Source organism: Bison bison, unplaced genomic scaffold (genome assembly GCF_000754665.1).
Source record: "Bison bison bison isolate TAMUID 2011002044 unplaced genomic scaffold, Bison_UMD1.0 scf7180017864269, whole genome shotgun sequence".
NCBI lineage: Eukaryota > Metazoa > Chordata > Mammalia > Artiodactyla > Bovidae > Bison > Bison bison.
This window is the reverse complement of record NW_011494841.1, coordinates 619005-642012: the sequence shown is the minus strand read 5'-3', so window position 1 is coordinate 642012 and position 23008 is coordinate 619005. Positions and strand designations below refer to the sequence as shown.

Here is a 23008-nt window from a genome sequence, read left to right as displayed (position 1 = left end):
ACAGTAATCTTTTGATTTCTGACTATCTGGTTTTTGTTACAAAATCTCCTATATATATCCTGGCTCCCCCATTGCCTCTTCAAAGCAGTCTCTCGGAGCCATCTGAGGTGCTGTGTTCCAGGCTTGAAGTCCTTAGAATAAAACATAATCTCAGCTTTTAGGCTGTGTACTTTTGTCAGTCCATGACTTGTTAGGCAAGCACAAATCACTGACTACCAATAACAGTAATGATGCTGACGTTTTAAAGTCATTTCTTGATGCATCTCTATGTCTCCATACACTCCCTTGTCTCCCAGTCTGATATGCTTTCTTGACAGGAAAATGTTAAACCTGGAAATGGCCCAGGTTCAGCGGGCTGTCACAGGTACCAGACACTCCTGCAGGAGAGGTGTGCAGGTCCCCTAGTGCTGCCTCTGTCATCACTCCAAACCAGCGACTCCCCACGCGGATGCAGCCTGCCCCAGCTTCACGCAAATCAACGCCACTCCCCTCAGATAATCAGTCCTAAGTCTCTCAAGCCTCTTTTACACGCCTATAGGTGACACAGATGTAACACTTCAAAGCGGCAACAGACACATTTTTTAACCCAACACATGACAGTCTACTCAGCAACATGACCAACCCACACCGTGTGGCTACTTGACAGAGTTCAGGTTCTACAAAAAGGGGCATAAGAGTCATTGCCTGTTTTTAATATTTACACTGCACCAGTTTCCACAAAAGTGATTCAGCACGTTCTAAAATGAAACACGGGGGCTCGGATCAACACAAAAGTATGATGCTAAAATGAACATAATCTTTCTTGGTAAAGTATGTTTCAGTGGCCAATAGGCACCCATTAACACCATATCCCAAGTTAACAAAATAAATCCTGAATATAAACACAACTGCATTTTAAAGCCTCTCATAGGAGTAGTTCACGAAGTAACACGCTTTTAAGAGAGAACAGGTAACGGGCGCACCTGCGTCTCACCTGGGGCCCCTCAGACCTATCCCTGAGTCAGCCCGGTGGCCAGGTGTAGGCGCAATCCAGCTGAGCACGTCAGTTTAGGGCCAGCGCCCCGCCCCCGTCGTCATGGTTACGAGCCCTCGGCCCTGTCCGCACCCCTTCGCTATTCTCGCGATTGCCCGGAGTCAACGCACTGCCCTAGTCCGGGCTCTGCCTCATTTCCGGGCGCCGGTCAAGTTCTAGCCGTCCTCACTTCCGAGCGCCGGTCAACTTCCGGGCACCGCTCTCTTCTGAACGCCTCACTTCCGGGCGCGCCTGCCTTCCGGCTCGTCCGGCGCGGACGCCCGGCCCGGAAGCTCCCGGCGCGGCGCCTGCGGGGAGAGGAGGTGAGTCCCGGGGTGGAGACCCGCCCCCGCCGCCCGCGCTGTGCGACGGCGGCGCGCTCCCCTCCTCTGCCCCTCCCGCCCCCGCGCCCCCCGCCGAGGCGGCCGGGACGCGCTCAGCGCCCCCCCGTGGTCTGTCTGCAGGACGCTCGCGGATGAGCACGGCCTCCGCCTGGCGCCCCCGCCATGGCCGCTCCGTGGAAGGGCGCGCTTCTGCTGCTCCTCGCGTCGCAGGCCGTCTCCTCGGCGCAGGCCTTGGACGAGGAGGAGGTGCCCGAGGGCTGGGTCCTCCTGCACGTCGTGCAGGGTCAGGTAGGAGCCGGGAACTACAGCTACCTGAGGTTAAACCACGAGGGGAAGATCGTCCTCAGGATGCGCAGCCTGCGGGGCGACGCGGACCTGTACGTGTCCGACAGCACTCTGCACCCCAGCTTCGACGAGTACGAGCTGCAGTCGGCCACGTGCGGCGCCGATGCCGTCTCCATCCCCGCGCACTTCCGGCGCCCCGTGGGCATCGGTGTCTACGGGCACCCGTCCCACCTCGAGAGCGCGTTCGAGATGAAGGTCTACTACGACGCGACGCTCGAGCCGCATCCGTTCGGTGAGACCGCCTATTCGGACGGTACTGATGCGAGTCGCAAGCACGCCTATGCCCCGGAAGACGCGTCTCAAGAAGAGGAGTCTGTGCTTTGGACGATATTAATTAGTATTTTGAAGTTGGTACTTGAGATTCTTTTTTGACTCGCTTAACATACTCTTGAGTATAATACTCGTAATCTGCGAAGCTGAGTGCACCTCGCTGTGAACCTAGCTTTACTCTGACCTGGTTGGCACTCTGGTTACCTTCTCTGGGTGGGGGATGAAAGGATAAAGCCATAGTTTCGTTACCTCAGTCACTCCAAAAGTACGCAAAGCAGCAAGCACATGTTTTAATAAAGCATCAAAACTCCTGTAAAAGGAATATGCACAATAAAATGTTTAAACCCCACTTTGATTAGTTTGTCAGGTGACTAGATTATTGCAGTGATTTAGGTTTTTACTCTAGAGACTCAAATAAATTAGTGTGTTAGCTTTAAAGAGTTACTGAAAGCAAGTCTGAAATGTAATCATTTCTCCACACTTGCCTGACCGTGAACTAAAGTCCCCTGTCTACACCCGAAGTAGAGACAGCACTTGCTGTCCAACAGGATCTCCTGGTAGGCCGGTGGTGTCCCCACATGCTGGTTAATGATGGTTCTCAACTCAGCTGCACCAGATCTCCTCAGGTTGTAATTTTATCATCCTGGGCCCCTGTGGAAATTCTTTGGTTATTAAATAACTGCCCTGCTACCCATGGTAGACCAGAAAGTACAGATTAGGAAAATTTCATGAAGATAATAGCAACTTTTAGGTTAATGGAATAATAGTTATGTATCTCTAATTAAGCTGCATAATGTTACCACTGAATTTCTGGAGAGAGCGAAAGTACTAAGAAATAAAGACTTTATGCAAGATGGGAACTATTTTTCCACTTGGTTTCCAGGGTGAGAGTGACTTATAAATAAATTTGCAGATTTTAAGCATGTAATTTCAAAATCTTTTATTAGCATAAAAATGAGAACATTGTAAATAAATTGGCACCAAATATGTCATTTAATTGCATATTACAGTATTGGGGTCAAACTATCCCTCTTTGCTGTTTTTCCCCCTTCTGCCCACTTTCCTGGGTGTTGGGGGTGCTCGCTGACAACAGTCACAAATCCAGCGACCTAGGAGAAAAATTGTTAGTTAATACAGGATGAAACTTAACTTTTTAGGACTGAGTTTTAAAACCATTTAGCTCTCCTCCCTTCGCTAAGGCTACTGATAATCCTCACTGGATTTCTGGTGGCACTGGCACAAACTTCCCTTAAGGTCATCAGTGTCATACATGCCCTGTGAAATGCACAAGGGGAGGGATGGGGTCATGGAGGAGTTAAATAATGATAGGCCCCTTGAAGAAATTATAATCCTTTCTGAAATCAAATACTACCATACTTTAAAAGTTCAATCATACAAATCCTTATATAAAACCTATTAACTGACTTTGGCTTATTTTTATGCATCTCAGCATCTCCTCAAGTCCTGGTGTACTATGCTCACATAGCACTTTAAAATGTATCAAGTATTTGATAGCATTATGATAAAACTATACAACATATTTGACCTGAATTAGTATAGAACTCTAAATAATTTAAGTTGCTTACATCTCAATTCCAAGGAAACCTAGGCATATATTTTATAAAGTATCAGACAGTGTTAACTATGCAAATCAGTTCTAAAATTACACAATTATGTGTATAATGTTTTAGTCCAATTACTGTGATTTATTCTTTGAGTCTGTGTTCATTCTGAAGTTATCTGGAATTGTTATGTTCCCTCAATTTACAAAAATCTGGTTTAGTATGTATAAAGGCATATAAGTCATTTTGTTAAATTTCTAAATGACATAAAAATAAAACCAAGGCTTTGAAACAAATCGATGCTACTGCCTTAGCTATGTCAGTACAACAACACTAGCTCATCTGCATACACTGAGCTCTACTTCAAAACTCACAGGCAGTCTGCTGCCTCCCTTGTCCTTAGGCAGCTTGTCTAGAGATGAAAAACAGGCGCACACGACCATAGCTTTGGTCACTTCTAGTGAATGGAAGGGTCTCCAGGCCCTTCATGTCATCATGGTATTTATGCAGCCTCCGAAAAAAACCAAGTGCTGGAAGAGTCCCTTCACTCAAAGATAATGTTCCTTCTTTTTCAATCTTTACCTGATGGGATAGCACCAAGGCCCACACAAAAAGTATGATAACCTCTGTCACACACATCACAGAACATCATTTCTTCTTCGTGGTGGGGTTGTCCACATATAATGCAAGTCTTACACTCCATACACTGCCATGGGTAGGTCTTAATCATAGAAACAAGCTCCATGGTCATATCCAGGCAAGAAGGATGGCCTAAACCAAAACCAGTATTAGTTTTATTTCACACGAGAATTTTTACTTAATATGGCATAGTAAAATGCTAGTTTGCTTGAACTTCTCAAGAATGGCTACAACGTTTTAACTGCCGAAGAGAAATGGAAACACAATGTAGAAGAAAAGACAGGGACGTTTTATGAATCTGATGACTCTGGGTCAAGCCTAGCTGACTACTGAGAATGCTAGTTTTCAAAGCAACAATCAGCTTAAAGTGTGAAGCCGTGTCAGTACTTACCACTGTTGTCACACTGGGAGCAGTGCACAAGCGGCTCAGCCTTCCCTCTCCTGCTGGACTCCTTACCCTTCAGACAAATCCCACACAGAGCATTTGGAATGACCTTTGGCTGGAAGGGTAGAAGAGGGCTATAAATTCATGCCAGAAGAACCTACTATGGGTTCAAAAGGAATTACTACTGTATTGCCTTGTTTTACTTCCAGTAACTTGTTAATGAGGACCTCACTTGCTAACAAGGACCCTGAAAGAGATAACCTGACACCAGTCTGCCTTCAACAGACAACGGCCTACCAACTAAAGCCTTAGGCTTCATGTTTAAATTTTGTCCACGGCATGATCTCATGAGGATTAGATACATCATTCCACACTCCCTACATACCAGTAAGATCTGTACAATGACCTGGAGGGAAGACTAATACAGTGTCAACCTGCAGTGTTAACTGAAAGAAAACTGCAAGTACCAAGAGACTACTACAGGGGACTTAGGCTTAATCCCAAACAGATGACTCCATTGTAAGCAGTTTATATGCTGATTCTGTTTAAAAGCTGATGTTCTCCAAAGTCGTGAGACTACTTCTATAAAATCTAAGTTACAAAATCAATTTTTTAACATTGTTAACTGAAAGAGGTTTCAAGCATACACTGTCGTGTGCAGAAAGGTTTGTGGGAAGCTGAGTTGTGTAACTTGTTCCCTCTGCATATCCCATACATTAACAGAGGAGCCGACACTTCAGAGAAAAAGTATCCACTATAACTAATAAAACGTAAAAAAGAAGTAGTTCTCAGATGTGCAAAAGATAAAATGATCACTTAAAAAATATGCAGACACCCCCTATATTTCAAGTACCATTCATTTTTCAGATGAAAAACAATCCAATGAAGGCATTTGGGCTTTAAAAAAAACACTTGGCGAAACATGGGAAAGAACAAAGAAGGTTCCTAAGCCTAAAATTCGGAGGGGAGGGGAGGCGGGGGAACAACATCACAGCCTTGACCATGATAGCGCGATGCTCACTTATGACCTGAACACGGAGCAGTGGCGGGAGAGAGCACAAGCAGGGGCCAAGCAGGAAATGCAACGGGGCGAGGGCACGTTCACTCACTCACTCACTTATATAAAAACCGGGAGAAAAAGTATGAAATGAAATGGGGCCGAGGGCATGTTCACTCACTCACTCACTTATATAAAAACCGGGAGAAAAAGTATGAAATGAAACGGGGCCGAGGGCATGTTCACTCACTCACTCACTTATATAAAAACTGGGAGAAAAAGTATTTTAAGTAGAAACATTGTGTCTGTTTTATTATAACCCAAACAACATCTTATATTTCCATTCCCTAAGTTACTGAACCAAGGAGGATCCTAAGCAGAATTCCAATTTTGCATACTGTTACTCCAGCTTTGAAATGTCTCGCTGCCACCTTCAAAACCTGTACAGCCTAAACAATATGTTCTTAATTCTTTAGGTTTCTTTTTTCATTTTAATTATCTTTCTTTACAAAAGATGACAGAGGCATTCAAAAATAATTTTTGGCTTATTTATTTAAAAAAAGTCAACCTTATACATAAATATAATAAAAACAATAACTCTATAAACAATCACAAACGTCTCTACAAAATAATAAATATCATGGAAGTTAAAACATACATATAAAACGTTACTGTTAACTACTCTGTATCTCCTGTGTATCTTTATACCCTGCTCCCCAACAAAAGGATAGTGTCACATGCTCAAACCTCCTAAGTCTTGCAGTGTAGTTACCTCTGCTGTAACTGCTACATTCTACCCATAAGGTTCTCACTGTGTTTTCTTACACCTAAATAAAAAATAGCTAGGAAGTGCACTTCTATGATCCAAATTCTGGTGCAGTTATGATCAAATCTGTAACTGCTATAATATACAGCAGAAAGCTACCTCTCAATCCACCAAAATAAGAAATATCTTTTGGTTACGGTACCTGCACTAAATGTATAAGATATTTAATACTTACAGTTCAAGTTAGATACTGGCATACTAAGTACTTTAATATTTTTTCAGTAAAGTCAAGGAAGTAACCACACAATATTAAAGTCTAAATCGAGAACTCCTCATAGGAGATCCTTTACACAAATCAAAAGGAGTAAAACACAAAGCTAGTCATTCATATTCTAGAGCAGTTCAAGTTCTACAATCATTAAAATATACATTGGACACCTACAATAAAAGGACACCAAGAAAATTCTAGGTTTAGTTCTAAGCTTAAAATCATAATGTTCTGTTAAACCTCTTAAAGTTTTTCTTACCCAATAGTCTTCATCTTGATGAAAAGGGGGAGAGAGGGGTGGAGACGAGGGAGGCAGACAGAGACAGAGACAGAGCTCCGCAGCACGTTTATCAGGGGCCACAGCCCAGTATGAAAACATACTCTGTTCACTCAAGCGCCCACCCAGAGCGCTCTCAGAAGCCATACTGCTCACATCCAGGACTGTACACGTCTAGTGTCTCAAGGTTTGCGGAGGTGATGCAACAGGAAGGGGCCAGCATGTGGAACTCCCTGAAGGTTAATGAACGGAACCTCACGTATGTCTGACAGAGACAGTCCTACTCCGTAACAGCAACAACATCAAAGTTTCACTATTGACAAGAAAATTAAAAATATTCTGCCTAAGAGTTCTCAGGATCTCATATAAAAGGCTCGTGATACACAATTTTCCTCCTTGAACACAATCAAAGATAGACTTTCATGACAGCACTAATACAGTATAGATTTTAATTATATACTAATAACACAGGCCTGAATCCTAACAATTATGCTTTAATTTCAGGTTAATGTAACCTAAACAATACTGTCCTACAAATTAAAGGCAAGCACTAGTGAATACTATTAAGCAAGACATCAGATACATTATAATTTTTCTTAACTTCTGCATTTTAAAACACATTTATATGTATGACCTTCAGCTTGAAGTACCCTAATAATTAGGCACGTCTTGGCTTATTAATACTTTTCGTAGAGAGGTTAACTTTTAATAAACATGTTCACATTAATGTATGAAGTCTAGATACTGGCTGTTCCAAACTGTGAAATACCTGAAACATTTTTAGTTACTAAAAGCGTTCACAGAAGATTATAAAATGCTCATTCCGCATATCCAACTTCTTTGAGTACTATCAATTTAGGTTCATCTATGTGATTTCTTCTGTCTTAAATCAATGATAGTCCTGAACAGTTCTTCATTTTCAACCTCTATTAGAATGTCTATTTTAATATTCTTCCCTGTTTAGCCCATGACTAAGCCAGGCCCACTGTCTGCAAGGCCCCCCTGGCGCTGACAGTGCGCTCTGGGCCGCAGCTCCCACTCCCAGCTCCTCACAGGCCAGAAGCACACTGCGCAGCACACACAGCAGCTAACTTTCCAGAATTTAATCTTTGGAGTTCATCTGCTTTCAGTTATCAAGCATTAATTTAAATCTTTCATAGATAAGCTCTATATGTAAAAACAAGAACAAAATCACATGGTTGCAGCCTACTGCACCGTCCTTGCTAAATGGAGCTGGGCTGAAAAAATATGCACTTGAAAGCTGATGATTTACTACAGAATACACTAACTTGTTAAGCTGCTTTCTTACTGTAGGAAAAGGAGGCCACGGACTCTAAGGAGGGCTCTGCTTAGGCTGAGGGGACACTGGTCAACACCCTGGAACCTGTGCCTCCGGACAACACTCCACAACCCTAGCCTGACATACACAAGTGTTCAGCAACTCTGCTCAGCACAACTTTTTGATCATCTTACTCTAAAATGCTCCTTCAAAACACCTTCATAATCCCATAAAAAGCAGAGTGATACATACCAGACTAAAAACTGTGTATTTTACTATTACCATTCAAAACATAAACTTGCAGCTAATTCTACTCCTTTTACGATCATCTTAAATCCCCACATATGAATGAGGCTCCTCACCTCTCACCCAACCCTCTGAAGGAGAAGGGGCAGACAGCAGAAAGAAACACTGGAAATAATACTATTGCTGATAGCATGCTACCTGACCGAGAAGAACCCGGTAAGAAAGTTAGGAGTGATAGCTAAGCCAAATCACCTTGCCAGATAATGTGTAAATCCTCAACACAGAACTGCACAGGGTACTCACCAAGGTGAGGCTACAAAATTACATTTTACTACTTTCCATTGCAGAGTTAGCTGAATTTGGCAAATGGATCAAATAATTCTCAGACTGAATCCAGACCGTTGTTAATGAAAGGCACCACAGAAATACAACTTTTCTAGGCGGACTTCCTCCCTACTGCACTGCTCAGCGTCGCTAAATACCAGGAAGCTTTCCGTGTCAGACAACGACGATTTTTACACTGAGGAAACAAAGCATTAAGCTCTGCCTATCAGATCACTTTTCAAAGACTCATACTTGCCTGGTTAGTACGTAAAAAAAAGATTCTCTTATCAGTTTTACATATACAGAAAACAGACGCTAACCCATAGCCAAAGTGACAGGAAAGCCACCAGGAAACTAAAGCAAGGAGGAGGAGGCTGACGGAGGGCACACACCACAGGAGAACAGCCAGTGAGGTGCAGCAGCACGAGCTCCACAACTTGGAAATTCAGAGTTAAAATATTTCAGGGAGAGAGGCTGGTCAGGAAGGAAGCTGAGTCAGGGGCTTTTTTCTTCTACCTTGTGCCCAGGAACTGCCTTGGACAGTACAGAGCGCTTGGGAGCATCTTTTCGTGGAGCGGCAGCCCTGTCCCTGGGCCTCTGTCTTCCTGGCAAAGGCTCCTCCTGGCCTTCGGGAAGGCCTTCCCCCTCGGACACGTTGCCAGAGGAGCTGTCCTGCAAGTCAAAGGCACAAACACAGTCCCTCGGAATTCATGCAGATTTGAGTCTGAATTCTGAAAACTACAGAAAACATCCAGAAAAAGTTTTAAAGTTCCATCGATTTCAAAATAAAAAGATAATTCCGATCTAAGAAAACATTTCCAGCAGAGAATAAAATAAGTTAAGAATCACTTCTCCATCTTATAAACACATTATAGCTAATTCCATTTATATCAGCTAGTACCTTAACTGACTTTGTTTTCTGACTGAATTTGACAAGAACAGAACTATTATTTCAGTTATTAGTACACCACACAGCTTCAACACCATTTTACCATGTCACAAGGGAGCATACTTTTTTCATACAAAAATATTCTTTCAAAAAACTGCTTGAAATAAGTGTGGGCATTTTTACTAAGTAATAAAGATCATTAAAGAAGTTCAAGCCCAGGATCATGTCTTCATAATATTAAACTATGCAAAGCCAATTATCGTCAAGTATTTACAACCGTATCAGACATATTAGGTTGGTACAAAAGCAACTGAATCACTGAAATTTGCCTTTGATGTTGGAACACATTCTTAAATGTGGTTATGTTACACATCATTTTAATGTTCACCACTTTATGTTTTTTGCTAATGACACTACTTACTGTTTGTTTTATATTTATTCTAGGCTATAAAATAAATACAAGTATTTTAGACTATGGGTTTCCCTGGTGGCTCAAACAGTAAATCATCATCTCCTGCAATGCAGGAGACCTGGGTTTGATCCCTGGGTTAGGAAGATCCCCTGGAGAAGGGCATGGAAATCCACTCTAGTTCTCGTGCCTGGAGTATCCCATGGAGGGAGGAGCCTGCACAGCTATAGTTCATGGGGTTGCAAAGAGTTGGACACAACTGATCAACTAACACTTAAGACTATGGAAATAATTTTAGACAAAAACCAAACTCGAGTGATTTTCTTATTTGAGTTCAAAATGGGTCGTAAAGCAGAGGAGAAAACTCATAACATCAACAACGGTTTGGCCCAGGAACTGCTAACAAACATACAGTGCAGCGATGGCTCAAGAAGTTCTGCAAAGGAGACAAGAGCTCTGAAGATGAGGAGTGTGGCGGCCAGCCACAGGAAGCGACAACAACCAACCGAGAGACATCATTGAAGCCGATCCTCTCACATAGTTTTAACTACACAAGAAGTTGCCAAAGAACACAACGTCGACCATTCTATCATCACCTGGCATTTGAAGCAAATTCAGTTCAGTTCAGTTGCTCAGTCTTGTCCGACTCTTTGTGACTGCAGTACGCCAGGCCTCCCTGTCCATCACCAACTCCTGGAACTTGCTCAAACTCAAGTCCATTGAGTCAGTGATGCCATCCAACCATCTCATCCTCTGTCGTCCCCTTCTCCTCCTGCCTTCAATCTTTCCCAGCTTCAGGGTCTTTTCCAATGAGTCAGTTCTTCACATCAGGTGGCCAAAGTATTGGAGTTTCAGCTTCAGCATCAGTCCTTCCAATGAATATTCAGGATTTCCTTTAGGATGGACTGGTTTCATCTCCTTGCTGTCCAAGGGACTCTCAAAAGTCTTCTCCAACACCACAGTTCAAAAGCATCAATTCTTTGGTGCTCAGGCTTTTTTTATGGTCCAACTTTCACACCCATAAAGATGAACCAAGTTGGAAAGGTGAAAAACCTTGATAAGTGGGTGCCTCACGAGCTGACCCAAAATAAAAAAAGCACCGTTTTAACGTGGTCTTCTCTTATTCTATGCATCAACAATGAACCATTTCTCGATCGGATTGTGGTGTGCCACAAAAAGTGGATTTTGTACAACAAACAGCGACAACCAGCTAAGTGGCTTGACCAAGAAGCTCCAAAGCACTTCCCAAAGCCAAAGTTGTATCAAAAAGGTCACGGTCACTGTTTGGTGGTCTGCTGCTAGTCTAATCCACTACAGCTTTCTGAACCCCAGCGAAACCATTACATCTGAGAAGCACACTCAGCAAATAGATGAGACGCAGTCAAACTGCAGCACCTGCAGCCGGCACAGTCAGCAGAAAGGCCTGGCTGTCCTCCTCGGCACGCCCGGCCACTCGCCACACAGCCGACACTTCAAGGCCCGGCTCTCCTCCACGACACGTCCGGCCACTCGCCACACAACCGACACTTCGCAAGCGGGCCTCATCTGTCATATTCACCTGACCTCTCACCAGCCAACTACCACTTCTTCAAGCATCTTGACAACTTTTTGCAGGGAAAACCCTTCCACAAGCAGCAGGAGGCAGAAAAGGCTTTCCAAGAGTTCATCGAATCCTGGAGCATGGATTTTTACACTAGAGAAATAAACTTATTTCCTGTTGATAAGAATGTGCTGCTTGTAATGGTTCCTAATTTGATTAATAAAGATGTGTCTGAGTCTACTCATAATGACTTAAAATTCATGGTCCAAAATTGCAATTACGTTTGCACCAACCTTAGGAGTTCAATAATAATCTATTTCCTCATTTTTTTATTTAAAATTTCTAATTAGAATAAAAATGTCACACTCCTCTAAATTATGAAAATCAAAAAAGATTAGGTTACCCTAAACCACCAGACAGACATTGAGACGACTCCTAGGAGCACGAGGCACCTCATTTTCTCTAGTGATGTGTTTCGTATAGGTGCCCAGATTCACACACACACTCCCACCTACACATGCACCCTCGCCCTTTAAACGCAAAACTGAACAATGTTGTGTGTGTGTGTGTTAATATTTTAAGTATTATGCGCATTCTATCACAGTGTTCTTTGAAGTGCGTTTCTACCATGTAAACATATCGCCCATTGTGGACATCAGATTTACTTCTAATTTTCGCTATATTACATATTGTTAACACTCCAATGGGCATCTTTTTCCTAAATAAATTTTGCTACCCTCTCATCAGGTTCTTTGGATAAATTCTATTAGTGTATTTGCCAAGTCAAATTCCGTGGAAGTTAAAAAACTTGCTATGTACTATGAAAATGCTTTCCCAGTAAAGTTTTTCCCAGAAAAAAACTGGATTAACTGACACTCTCACTAGCAGCAAAGGAGAATGTCAACCTCATCGCCCCCTCATCACAGCACAGTATCTGGAAAGCATCTTTCTTTATGCAACATGTAGCATTAAGTGCGTCTTAGATGCTGTTAGTGACAATGAAATGTGGTACCATGGAACGCCAGCACAACCCCAGGCTCCGGCTGCCTACAATGGCAAGTGTAAAATGGCCACTGCTGATGATGCCGTCACTGCTGGTGATGCTGTGCTGATAAAACCCACCCTATACCACTGTCTTCTTTGTTCTCTTCAGCTCCACAGAGCACACCAGCGTCCCCACAGTCCTGCAACAGCATTCTGCTATTAAAAACATCATGCAGGACAACCTAACGCACAACATGTTGGTAACCGTAACATTTCCCTAGAAGAGGCCAAAGACTATGGATTACACTCCAGGGAAGCAATCAGCAAAATTCAAAGGGAGAGGAGACACCTCCTACTGAAGGTAAATGCTCTCACCGAAGTGCCTTTGCTTTTCCGTTTCTCATCACCTCGACCGTCTTCGGCATCATCTGAGTCACCATCGCTCTCAAGAGCGGGGAGCTCAGGGTCGAGGGGGGGCTCGTAAAGCGCTGTGTTTAATGGCAAATAACGCAGCTCATCCGGCGAGTACCTAGGGTTCAGAGAGAAGGTTTTCAGTTTTCCTCTATTATTAAATACAAATGTACTAATTCTGAACTACGATAATAGCCTTAATATTAACCCCAAATTCTTTTAAAAATGATTAGAGGCAATAAATAATTTTTTCACTTTGGTGCTCAAATAGGGACATGTAACCAATAAAAAGCCTAAACGTTTTTTCACCTAACAGTGTAAAATATACATTTGATTCTTATTATCAAAAGATAAATGTCTCTCTGCTTTACCCTCAACACCCCCTTCAAAGAAATGTCAGTAGTGATGGATGAAACTGTGGCCACACAGAACTGGGCACAAAATCCAGCTGCCTGACCCCCTCGCCTCCACCGTCCTGAGTCGTCACTGCCTGAGCCTCTCGCCTTCACACGTAAAGCAGGCACGACAGCAAGTCCATCGCACAGAGCAGACGTGAGCATCAAATAAACTGGCACAGGGCAGTCGCAGCAGGAGGGCACAGACACTGTTTCAGAAACACAGTTTCCAGGAACACAGTATTTAAAACCAACTTGTGAAGCAGGTGTTCTAACCGTGATCACCTCTTCCCTCTAAAACTAGGGACCGGCGACCCCCAACCCCAGGCAGCCGGCACGTGGCCTGCTGATCACGTCCACGGTGCCGCCCCAGGACGCACCACAGCTCCGTCCTGTGTCCTCAGCCAGGAGTGGACATGGATGAGCATCCTCCTCAACCAGGACATCACTCCAGAAAGCAACGAGCAGGGCCACACAGGCCCATCACCCAATAATCTGCTTCGTCCAAAATGAGAAACGTTAAATCTGCTGACACGCTGCTGCAGAGCAGCAGCCAATTCTGACTCCATATTGAACTGTTTCTTTGACTAGCTTTTCGTTCCTTTCGTTATTATAATCAAACAGAATGGCCTGTCTCAGAGGACCCTACCCCTCTACATGACAAAAAGTGCCTTTATTCAGAATGCGGGGTCCACCCACAGACGGCAGGAGGGAAGAAATTAACACATCCCCTGCCTGAGACTTGACATTCTAGGAGATGTTTGCAAGATTAATTAATGGTCTTTTTTACTTTGCTTCCTCACCTCCCTCCATCTCTGATGTATAAAAGAACCTGGCATGCAGACCCTAGAAGACGTAGCCTGCCATCCACTCGGTCAGCCAGCTCCCCAAATAAAGTCTCTTCCCTGCCTCAACCCCTTGTCTCTCAGATTCACCGGCCGGCCGTGTGGTGAGCTGAGTAAGCTTGGACTCTATATAACACCATGATTTAAGTCTGACTTTCAAAAGTATGATACTGTGGTCTATTTTAAATACTACTATCTAAAGAATATTCTCTCTCCTAAAAACGTAAGAGGACTCAGGAGGCAAAGGCTGAGACTGACAAAAGTAGCTGGTTCCATCCAGGTCAGGAAGAAGAGACCCGCGTCACCCTCACGGCCAGAGCGGAAACAGCAGCTAGGCCCGGGCAGCACGAGCTCCGGGCCGCCGCCCTCCTCCCCGCGGGGCACGCCCGCCTCTCCAACTCCCCCTGCTTCTGTGACCACAGACTCCAGGGCTGCGGGGGGGCGCTTGGGGGGAGAGTCAGGGCATCTCCAGCCAGCGCTGCCGGCCTGGACCACGCCCTCAGGACGGACCACGCTCTCAGGACGCCCTCGGGACAGCGGTCTGCAGCTCCCCCTGGTTTGCATCCACGCAAGCGCGGACAGGTGAGCAGGGAGGCAGCATCCCAGGCTTTAGCAGCAGACGCTCAAGTTCAGTGAGAGCATTCTTCACCACAGAACGGAAGAAGACAGAAAACACTGACGCAAATCTTGTACCTTTTACAGTGATGCTTACAGAGCCAAACACTTCTAGGAGACAAACACAAGGCTTTGAAGTCTCTCACCAACACCAGTACTAACAACAACAACAAAAACCCCACCATGTACCTTTTGTAATATTCCTGGAACTGTCCGGGGATGAGGGCCACCGGGTAAGAACTGACCTTGGTTCGCTCTGTTGGTAGCACTTTGTACTTCCCTTGAGGCACCTGGATAACCTGAATTAACACAAAGAGAAATACAAACCTGGTTCCATGCACAGAATTAAAGACTTTAGGAAAACAGTGCCCTCCTGCCCTTAAAAAGGAGAGACATTAGGAGCTGCGGCCCAGGAACAGCGGCGTTTCTAGAGCTACAGGCGCACGTGCTGACTGTTCACCGTGGCCACTAAGGAAAGGCAGTGTCTCTGCTCACCACGTACGGGCTACTTAAGAAACCTTTGGAGCTCACCTGCCTCGTCTGTGAAATGGAAACAGTACCAGTTTCACCTCCCGTAGTGAGGGTGAGAAGTGCATGAGCTACTGTGGAAACCTCTTCCGTCCACCCCAGCACGCAGGAAGCTATTCAGCTACCAGACCCCTTCAGCAGCATGTCCACCACAAAGCAAGGAACACATCACACACACAGATGAGAAGCAAACACCAGGCACACTGAGACGACAGCCTCGCTTCAGGGAGAAGAGGACACACTGCTGGTACAGAACACTGCGACAGAGGCACTGAACAGCCCACGGCCACAAGCGACTGAAGTTCAGGGGCTAGTAAACATTAGCGATCCTACGTGTGTCTGTAAGTCAAAATAAGCTCTCCTCTCTTCCATTCGCTCCCGGTTTAAGTTGCTGTTAAATTCAGCTGCTTTTTTCGCAGCTTTCTTAATGTACTCAGGCACTTTGCTGGCTTCAACTTTCTGAGTATTCTGTTGTTGCATTTGCTGAAATAAAAATATTACAGTTGGAAGTCACATCTAACTTTATAAAATGTGATTTCCCAAACCAAAATCCTGGTTACCTCGATACTTACAGAATACTCTTTATAGTGATCTGTAATTCGTTGGCGTTCTTTTTCCTGTAGAATAACAGAATATTCAGCATGTTTGGCTGGATATTCTTTTATCATTAAATCAATTACTTCATCACTGCGCAATGCTGTTAAACCTATTTCAGACAAAAAAAAGTAAAGAAGCTCTTTTAAGGCTAACTGAACATACTGATTTTCAAGACTGACTTTCCTTCAAGCTACTCAACATAAAAGCAGCTTTCCAATATTCAAAGCAAAATACGTTAATACACTCAAAAATAAGAAAAAATAATACTCACAATATAAAATCAAACAGTTATAAAGAAAGAGATTATCAAAGTTGCAATGGCAAAGAAATCAATTTTTTAACCAAACTTTTTTAAGACTCCATGTACTATATACAAACATATATCCTTTTACTAGAAACAACGGCTAAATAATAACGCACACTAACCACTGGCAATTAACACAGGGTATCAGGTAAGAAAAACACAGACTTTATCAATATACTTCCATTCTTAGCCTTCAAATTTGATTTACTAGAAATATTATAGAACCAATTCAAATTTCACCAAAAGCATCAGCACACACGTGGGTCATACGAACAATTTTTTAAACTCATAGTATGAGATTATACCAATTGTTGAGATGAACTCCTGTGGTTTTATATTAAAAAGCTGTACTAATATATTTATGAAAGAAAAAGTACAAATAAAGCACAGAGACAATTACACATAACTAAAAACTGAGTTTTTTAAGTATTTAACTAATACTTTTAAAAAGTACTTTACAAATTTTGGACATAAAACATACACACACTTTGATGACTATATGAAAGTTATTAGGAAATGATAGTCTCTTTTGTATTTTAACAAGAATCAAAACTGAAGTTAACAATTTAGCATCTAAATAATTCAGTCTATTTATTATTAGTTTTGGTTAAGTGTTTAGGGGAAGAAGACAATACTCGTCCGGCGCTGCTTTGCAAGCGCTCACTACCTAGAGTGCACTGCGTCTCCGTGATGACGTTTAGCTCTCTCAGGTACAATTTCTCCTTATGAGACAAATCTCGTCGCTCTAAATCTCCAAAAAAAAAGAACAAAAGACTGTTACAAAAAGTCTTTTGCATTTGTAACATTATGCACTTATAAAACTTTTAAAAGCTTAAAAAACTTAGAAAAAAAAAATTTTAAGTTAAAATCTTCATGGATTTTAAAAGTACCTCCTGTTCATATTCCAAATATTATTAAAAGAACACACAAAACAATCTTACAAATCAAAAAAATGAAAGTTAAAATAAAACTGAGAACAGAATAATCCAAAGCAAGAAGGTAAGACAAATAACTATACTAAAATAGTTGATGAAATATCGCCTTTCTCAAGTTCAGGTACAGCTTAAGTAGCTACTCCATTCCTAAGGACAAGGAGCAACAGTCAAGAATCAAAACCCCTCATTCATTTATGTGGTTACAAATTGATTTTTCCTTGCAATTTTTTTCCAGGAAATTCACCTTCCTCGTTTTGCTTGTAAATATGTTTATCAGGCATAAGAATGAATTGATAGTAAAGAGGGAAGTTGAACGAGAGCTGTAAATAAAATCAGCCAGCAGCAGAATATAAAATATGATATAATCTATACTCAAATACTCAGAACTTGACAACCCATCAAAAACAATTACTATTAGTTAAAAGTTAGATTTAATTTGTTATATAAACTAAGACTTAATACCTGGATATTTCCGTTTAAAGGAGGTCACACCCAAATATTCACTGACTTGTTCTTGAAGCATATAGTACTCTCCTGTTTCATCAGGTGGCCACTTGTACTCTATCAGATTTTCTGCGGGATAGTAGCTAAAGCTAAAGCACAGAAATATATATTATGCTTTAAATGTGGCATTTGTAAAATTTAAATCATTTTATTTTAAAGGATATTCTTTTTTAAAGATTTTTGAGATTTAAGGATTTGGAAAAACTGTTTTAATTATCTAAATTCTCAGTCAGTCTTCTATGATTCTGTATTACAAAGACGTTCCCATGATTCCATGTGCATCCAAGAAACTACAGAAGAGGAAGAGAGAAAAGAAAGACCGACTGGAATACCAAAGCAGAAGAGCACACTGGAAGCAACACTTTCTATGTGTCACAAAGAACAGAGATCACAACTTCAGGAACACAGGCGACATTTTTAGCTTTTGCGAATCAGGGTAGTGATACCAGTTTTGAATTCTTTCTTGTGGGCCTAGCCCTCAGAGCCACGATTTCATGCACCCAAAGTATAAAGTAATCAACTCCTGTTTTCCATCTCCTCTTCAATGAGTCACAAACACTGACAAAGCAAAACTCTAAAATCCTATTTCTCAATAAACTAAACTATAAACCACAGACTCCACATACCCAGGAGCAAATCATGGACCGAGTTTGATGGTGCCAGTGCACTGCAGATCAGTCCCAATCCTGAAGAGCAAAGACTACAGATGTCTGGACCTGTACTATTCAACCTCTAGATTTCATCAGTGGACAATATAGGTAGAATAGAATATGATTTTATGCATCTATCCAATTAAGGCTTCCCTGGTGGCTCAGACCGTAAAGAATCTGCCTCCAGTGTGGGAGACCCGGGTTTGACCCCTGGGTCAGGAAGATCCCCTGGAGAAGGGAATGGCTGCCTACTCCAGTATTCTTGCCTGGAGAATCCAAGAATCCAATGGACAGAGGAGCCTGGTGGACTAGTGAGCAACCAACACACACACACACACACACACACACACACAAACACAAACATCAATAAAAGACAAAAAGAGTTTTCTCACAAGTGGTCCTGGGAAATTGGACATCCAAATGGACATGTATGAAACAGAACCCTTGTACCTGATGTTGCCTAGAAAAATGAATTGAAAAGTGGACCGGTGACCTAAACATAAGAACTAAAACGAGGAGACTCTTAGAAGAAAACATGGGGGTAAATCTTCATGAGCTCAGATTTACTAATGGATTCTAGATATGTCAGCAAAAGAAAGAGTACATAATTTGGACTTGAGCAAAACTTAAAATGTTGTGTATTAACAGAATGAAAAATCAACAGAATGGGAGAAAATATTTGCAAATCATATGTCTGATAAGAAATTAGTATCTAAAATATATAAAGAATTCCTACAACTCAACAACAAATACAATTTAAACATGGGCAGAAAACCTGAATAGACATTTCTCCAAGAATAAACTAATGGACAGGTAGTACATGAAAAGATGTTCAATCTGACTAGTCATTATGGAAACTCAAATCAAAATCACAATAGAGTCCACTTCACACCTTTCAGAATGGCTATCATTAAAAATAAAATGGGAAATAAAACACGCTGGTGAGGATGTGAAGAAATTAGAAACTCTGTACGCTGCTGGTGGGAACATAAAACGGTGCATCCACTCTGGAGAACAGTTTGGCAGTTCCTCAGAAAGTTAAACACAGAGCTATCATATGACCCACCTACTTCACTCCTAGGTCCACACCCAAAGAAGCTGAAAACGGGGCCTCTGATCAGATATATTTATCCCCAATGTTCAAGGCAGCACTATCCACACCCCCCAAAATATGGAAGTAAGTGTCCATCAACAGATGAAAAGACAACACAGAGTATAATTCTAACAATGGAGTACAATTTAGCCTTAAAGAAGGAAATTCTAACACAAGCTACAACCTGGATGAACTTTGAAGAAATTATGCTAACCAAAATAAACCAGACACAAAAAGACAAACATTGTATGATTCCACCTACGTGAGGTACCTAGAATAGGCGAACTCATAACGACAGAAAGTAGAACGGTGGTTGCCCACGGCTGCTAAGGGGGGAAATGGGAATCTTATTATGTAAACGTTTTGGAAATGGATGGTGGTGACGGTCACACAACACTGTGAATGTAATTTATGCCACTGAATTATACATTTAAAGGTAGTTAAAATGGTGAATTTTGTGTGTATTTTACCACAATAAAATTTATTTCTTTGAATTGCATTAAGTAGCAAAAAGCAACTTTGGTGTTTTACAATCCTTAGTAATTGCCTTTGCCAGGGCTGGGGGATGGGGAGGCGAGAGCTAACACAGAGAAAAGACACACAACACAGAAAACATTAAAAACAATAAAACGGCAGTACCCAAGATCCTGGCTGGAAGTGTCGCAGCTCCTGGAGCTGTCTCCAGAGCCCATCCGCCTCCTTTTGGACGGCTGGGTCCCATCATTTGAATTATCTTCATTATCATCCTATACATTCAAAAGATGAAAAAAATAACTGGACAAAGAACAGTAAATAAGGGAAGATTATGTAATCCTCCCAAACTTGCTAAAAGGCTCAACTTGAAGGCTTCCTAAAGATTATACAAATGATAACCAGGGACAAGAATTTGGCCTTGGCAAGACCTGGAAAAAACCAAAAACTAATCTTCAATACAAATCAAAATAGAAAATTTTCAATAAACTTGTAGGTCTAAATCTACTTTTCCTTTCTTACCAAGAGGTTAAAATGCCTTCTGCTTTGAAAAAACACATCAAACTGCTGCAATACTCTGAAATTAAAATAAACATTCCTACTCTAGCTAGGATAAAAATGTATGAATCAGTTACTGTTTAACTCAACTTAGAGCTGGTTTATTCTAATTGGCTATTTCAGATATTTATATCCCTGTGAAAAGGACACAAAGGAACAAAAACAGAGGACCAATTGTTATTTTTTTCTTATATTGCAAAAATTCAGCAAAAATATACCAGAATAAGATTCATTGACCAATACAACACACACTACCTCCCCAAAAGAGGTTTAAAACTTTTTAAAGTGACATTTTCCATTATATGACTTTATCAAGGTTGTAAGTTAGACCATTTCATTAAGGAAATGAATGATGAATCATATATCAGGAAATTAATTTAATCACGTTGTTGTTGTCCCTAAGGCAAACATAGGGGTAAATCTATGTTTATCGGACTCTTTTGTGACCCCATAGACTATAGTCCCCCAGGTTCCTCCGTCCATGGGATTTCCCAAGCAAGAATACTGGAATGGGTTGCCATTTCCTGACCCAAGATCAAACCCGTGTCTCCTGCATTGGCAGGTGGGTTCTTTACCACTGAGCCACTGGCGAAGCCCAACCACATACTAGCCAAGGCTTAAACAAAAAAGATTAAAAACAAACAAAAAAATCAAGGTAATCTAGCCTCCTAAGACAATACAATTTTGTTAAATATCATGAATCTAAGAATACAGAGGTAGTGAGTATGTCGGTCAGGCACATCAAAGCTGGACTGCCTGGAATCTTACTGGGCGCCAACTGCCCCTCACCAGCTGGTGGTTACCCTCAGTGGTGAGCCGCTCCTTACCTGTAAAACTGTGACAACAGTACTGCCTGTATTACTTGGCCAATGTAGGGATCAGAGTTAATACATGAAATAATTAGAGCAAGGTCTTGCAAACTGTTAAGTGCCCAGGAGAACTTAGCTAATATGATTGCATTGATGATCAAGTCTCAAAAGGCTCCCTGTTAGGAATTTACTCAGATCCTTTACCAAATAGCAAAAACCGTGGAATATTCTCCTTTTCAATTCTTAGCAAATAAGTATTCAGTTGAAGAGTTCTGTATACTCCTATTAAGATAAGCAACCGGGTAGGAGATGGAGAACAGCCTAAATCTACTAAATATTCTCCAAAAACGTACATTTAACAATGTCTCTCAATTGAAACATTTCAGTCAAGAAGCATTCAAGTATCATTTCTCTTCTATTTTACTTGCTTCTGAGCATTTTAAGGATTTTTATGTCCATTTGTTTAAATACCTTTCCCTTAGCTAAAAAAAATTGTATACACTTAAAAAGTGTTAAAAAGTTAAAAATGGAAAGTCCTCAAAAAAGCTGAAAGCACAATTTCACATGTAGTGTTTGAATTTGCTATTAGGAATTCTAGGCAAATGTGTTATTCCATATAGTGAATATTAGAGAGGGATAACAGCAACATATTTCCTAACAATATGATGGAATACGATTAAAAGAATTTGCCTGCAACCTGGCTACTGACAGAGAAGTCCGAGTTTTAAGGCTTCCCACCTCTGAAGTCAGCAATGTGTATTTCAGAGTCCTGGGTGGCTCGCACCTTGGGATTAAACACATTTCTGAAGGTCAGTGGACAGGAATGTGAGCAACCTCGGGGAGACGGTGAAGGACAGGGAAGCCTGGCGCGCAGCAGTCACTGGGGTCGCAGAGTCCGACACGACTCAGCGGCTGAAGCACCGCCACAGCGGCAGGTCACAGATTCGGGCTGGCCTCCCTGGCTGGCTGGGCTCCGGCGGCACCGGCCACCCTCAGGCCCGGCCCGGGCTCCGGAAGCCCGGCCTAGAGGAGCCCCGGCGCCCGGCGCGCCCTGCGCGCCCCCCGGGAGGAGGGGCCGCGGCCCGGGGCCGGCGCGGGAGGGGCCGCAGGCTCGCCGGCGCCCCCGGCCCGGCCCCACGGCCACCGACACCGCACCCCGGAGGGGCCCCATTACCGTCCCGCTTCAACCTTCCGGTTACCACTCAACTGCGGACGTTTAAAAAGTCGTTCCCTCACACACTACTCAACCAACTGAACACAACGTGGTTCACTAAACGCTCATCCTGACTCTTCACTCATCTTTGACTTTCAAACACGAAGTCCGCCTCACTTCCCTAAAACAGCACAAACGACGAAACAAAGTCGGCCTGAAGAGAGCAGGGCGGCTTTTTGTTGATTTCGCTCTTCAAGTTCAGTTCATGAACTGGCTAACTTGTTTCCCACTTGTACACGTTGCTACTCTTTAGGAAGAGCCCAAACACTTCAGAAGGGCACTGCTCAGACGAAGGCGCTCCTCAAAGCGCGCAGGGGCCCAGACCAACGTGAGGAGAGCGCCCTCGGCGTCGGAGCAAACTTTTATTTCTTCGGAGAGCGGGCTCCCGGGGGGACGCGCTCAGGGGCGCCTTCGGGCGGAAACCGCCAAGAACACTCGGGACCGAGGCCGAGCGGACCCCGAGCAGCGCCAGCACGGCGCGGGTCCCGCCGCCCCTCGGGCCTCCTCACGGCCGCCCCCAGGCCCCGGCCCAGACCCGGCCCGC

The 23008-nt window shown here is 42.9% G+C and overlaps 3 protein-coding genes across 3 annotated transcripts in view; 1 reads left to right on the top strand and 2 right to left on the bottom strand.

Annotated features, from left to right (window-relative positions):
- Window positions 1-1147, bottom strand: part of WDR27 (WD repeat domain 27) — a 98478-nt gene extending 97331 nt beyond the window's left edge. Inside the window, exon 1 of the mRNA XM_010848520.1 lies at window positions 974-1147. The gene's annotated coding sequence lies outside the window, so the exon portion shown is untranslated. The remainder of the gene's footprint in view (window positions 1-973) is intronic.
- Window positions 1148-1187: 40 nt separating this feature from the next.
- On the top strand, window positions 1188-3829 carry LOC104994853 (chromosome unknown open reading frame, human C6orf120). The gene is made up of 2 exons (XM_010848518.1): window positions 1188-1335; window positions 1477-3829. The coding sequence occupies exon 2, from the start codon at window positions 1519-1521 to the stop codon at window positions 2071-2073; it is 555 nt and encodes a 184-aa protein (XP_010846820.1). The 5' UTR covers window positions 1188-1335; window positions 1477-1518; the 3' UTR covers window positions 2074-3829.
- PHF10 (PHD finger protein 10) lies at window positions 2887-20950 on the bottom strand. Its single transcript, XM_010848519.1, has 11 exons — window positions 20053-20950; window positions 17629-17759; window positions 16899-16982; window positions 15903-16036; window positions 15664-15813; window positions 14992-15101; window positions 12912-13065; window positions 9231-9386; window positions 4564-4672; window positions 4116-4304; window positions 2887-3080 (listed from the first exon to the last, which is right to left on the bottom strand). Exons 1-11 carry the CDS (start codon window positions 20103-20105, stop codon window positions 2995-2997), a joined length of 1356 nt encoding a protein of 451 aa, XP_010846821.1. The 5' UTR covers window positions 20106-20950; the 3' UTR covers window positions 2887-2994.
- Between the last annotated feature and the right edge of the window lie 2058 nt (window positions 20951-23008).

Coding starts and splice junctions, on each gene's coding strand:
- LOC104994853 (XM_010848518.1), top strand. CDS start 1,519: ATGGCCGCTCCGTGGAAGGGCGCGCTTCTGCTGCTCCTCGCGTCGCAG.
- PHF10 (XM_010848519.1), bottom strand. CDS start 20,105: ATGGGCTCTGGAGACAGCTCCAGGAGCTGCGACACTTCCAGCCAGGAT. Junction 17,760..20,052: donor ACTTCCAGCCAGGATCTTGG/GTACTGCCGTTT, acceptor TCTGTGCTTTAG/CTTTAGCTACTATCCCGCAG. Junction 13,066..14,991: donor TTCCAGGAATATTACAAAAG/GTACATGGTGGG, acceptor TCTGAACCCTAG/GTACTCGCCGGATGAGCTGC.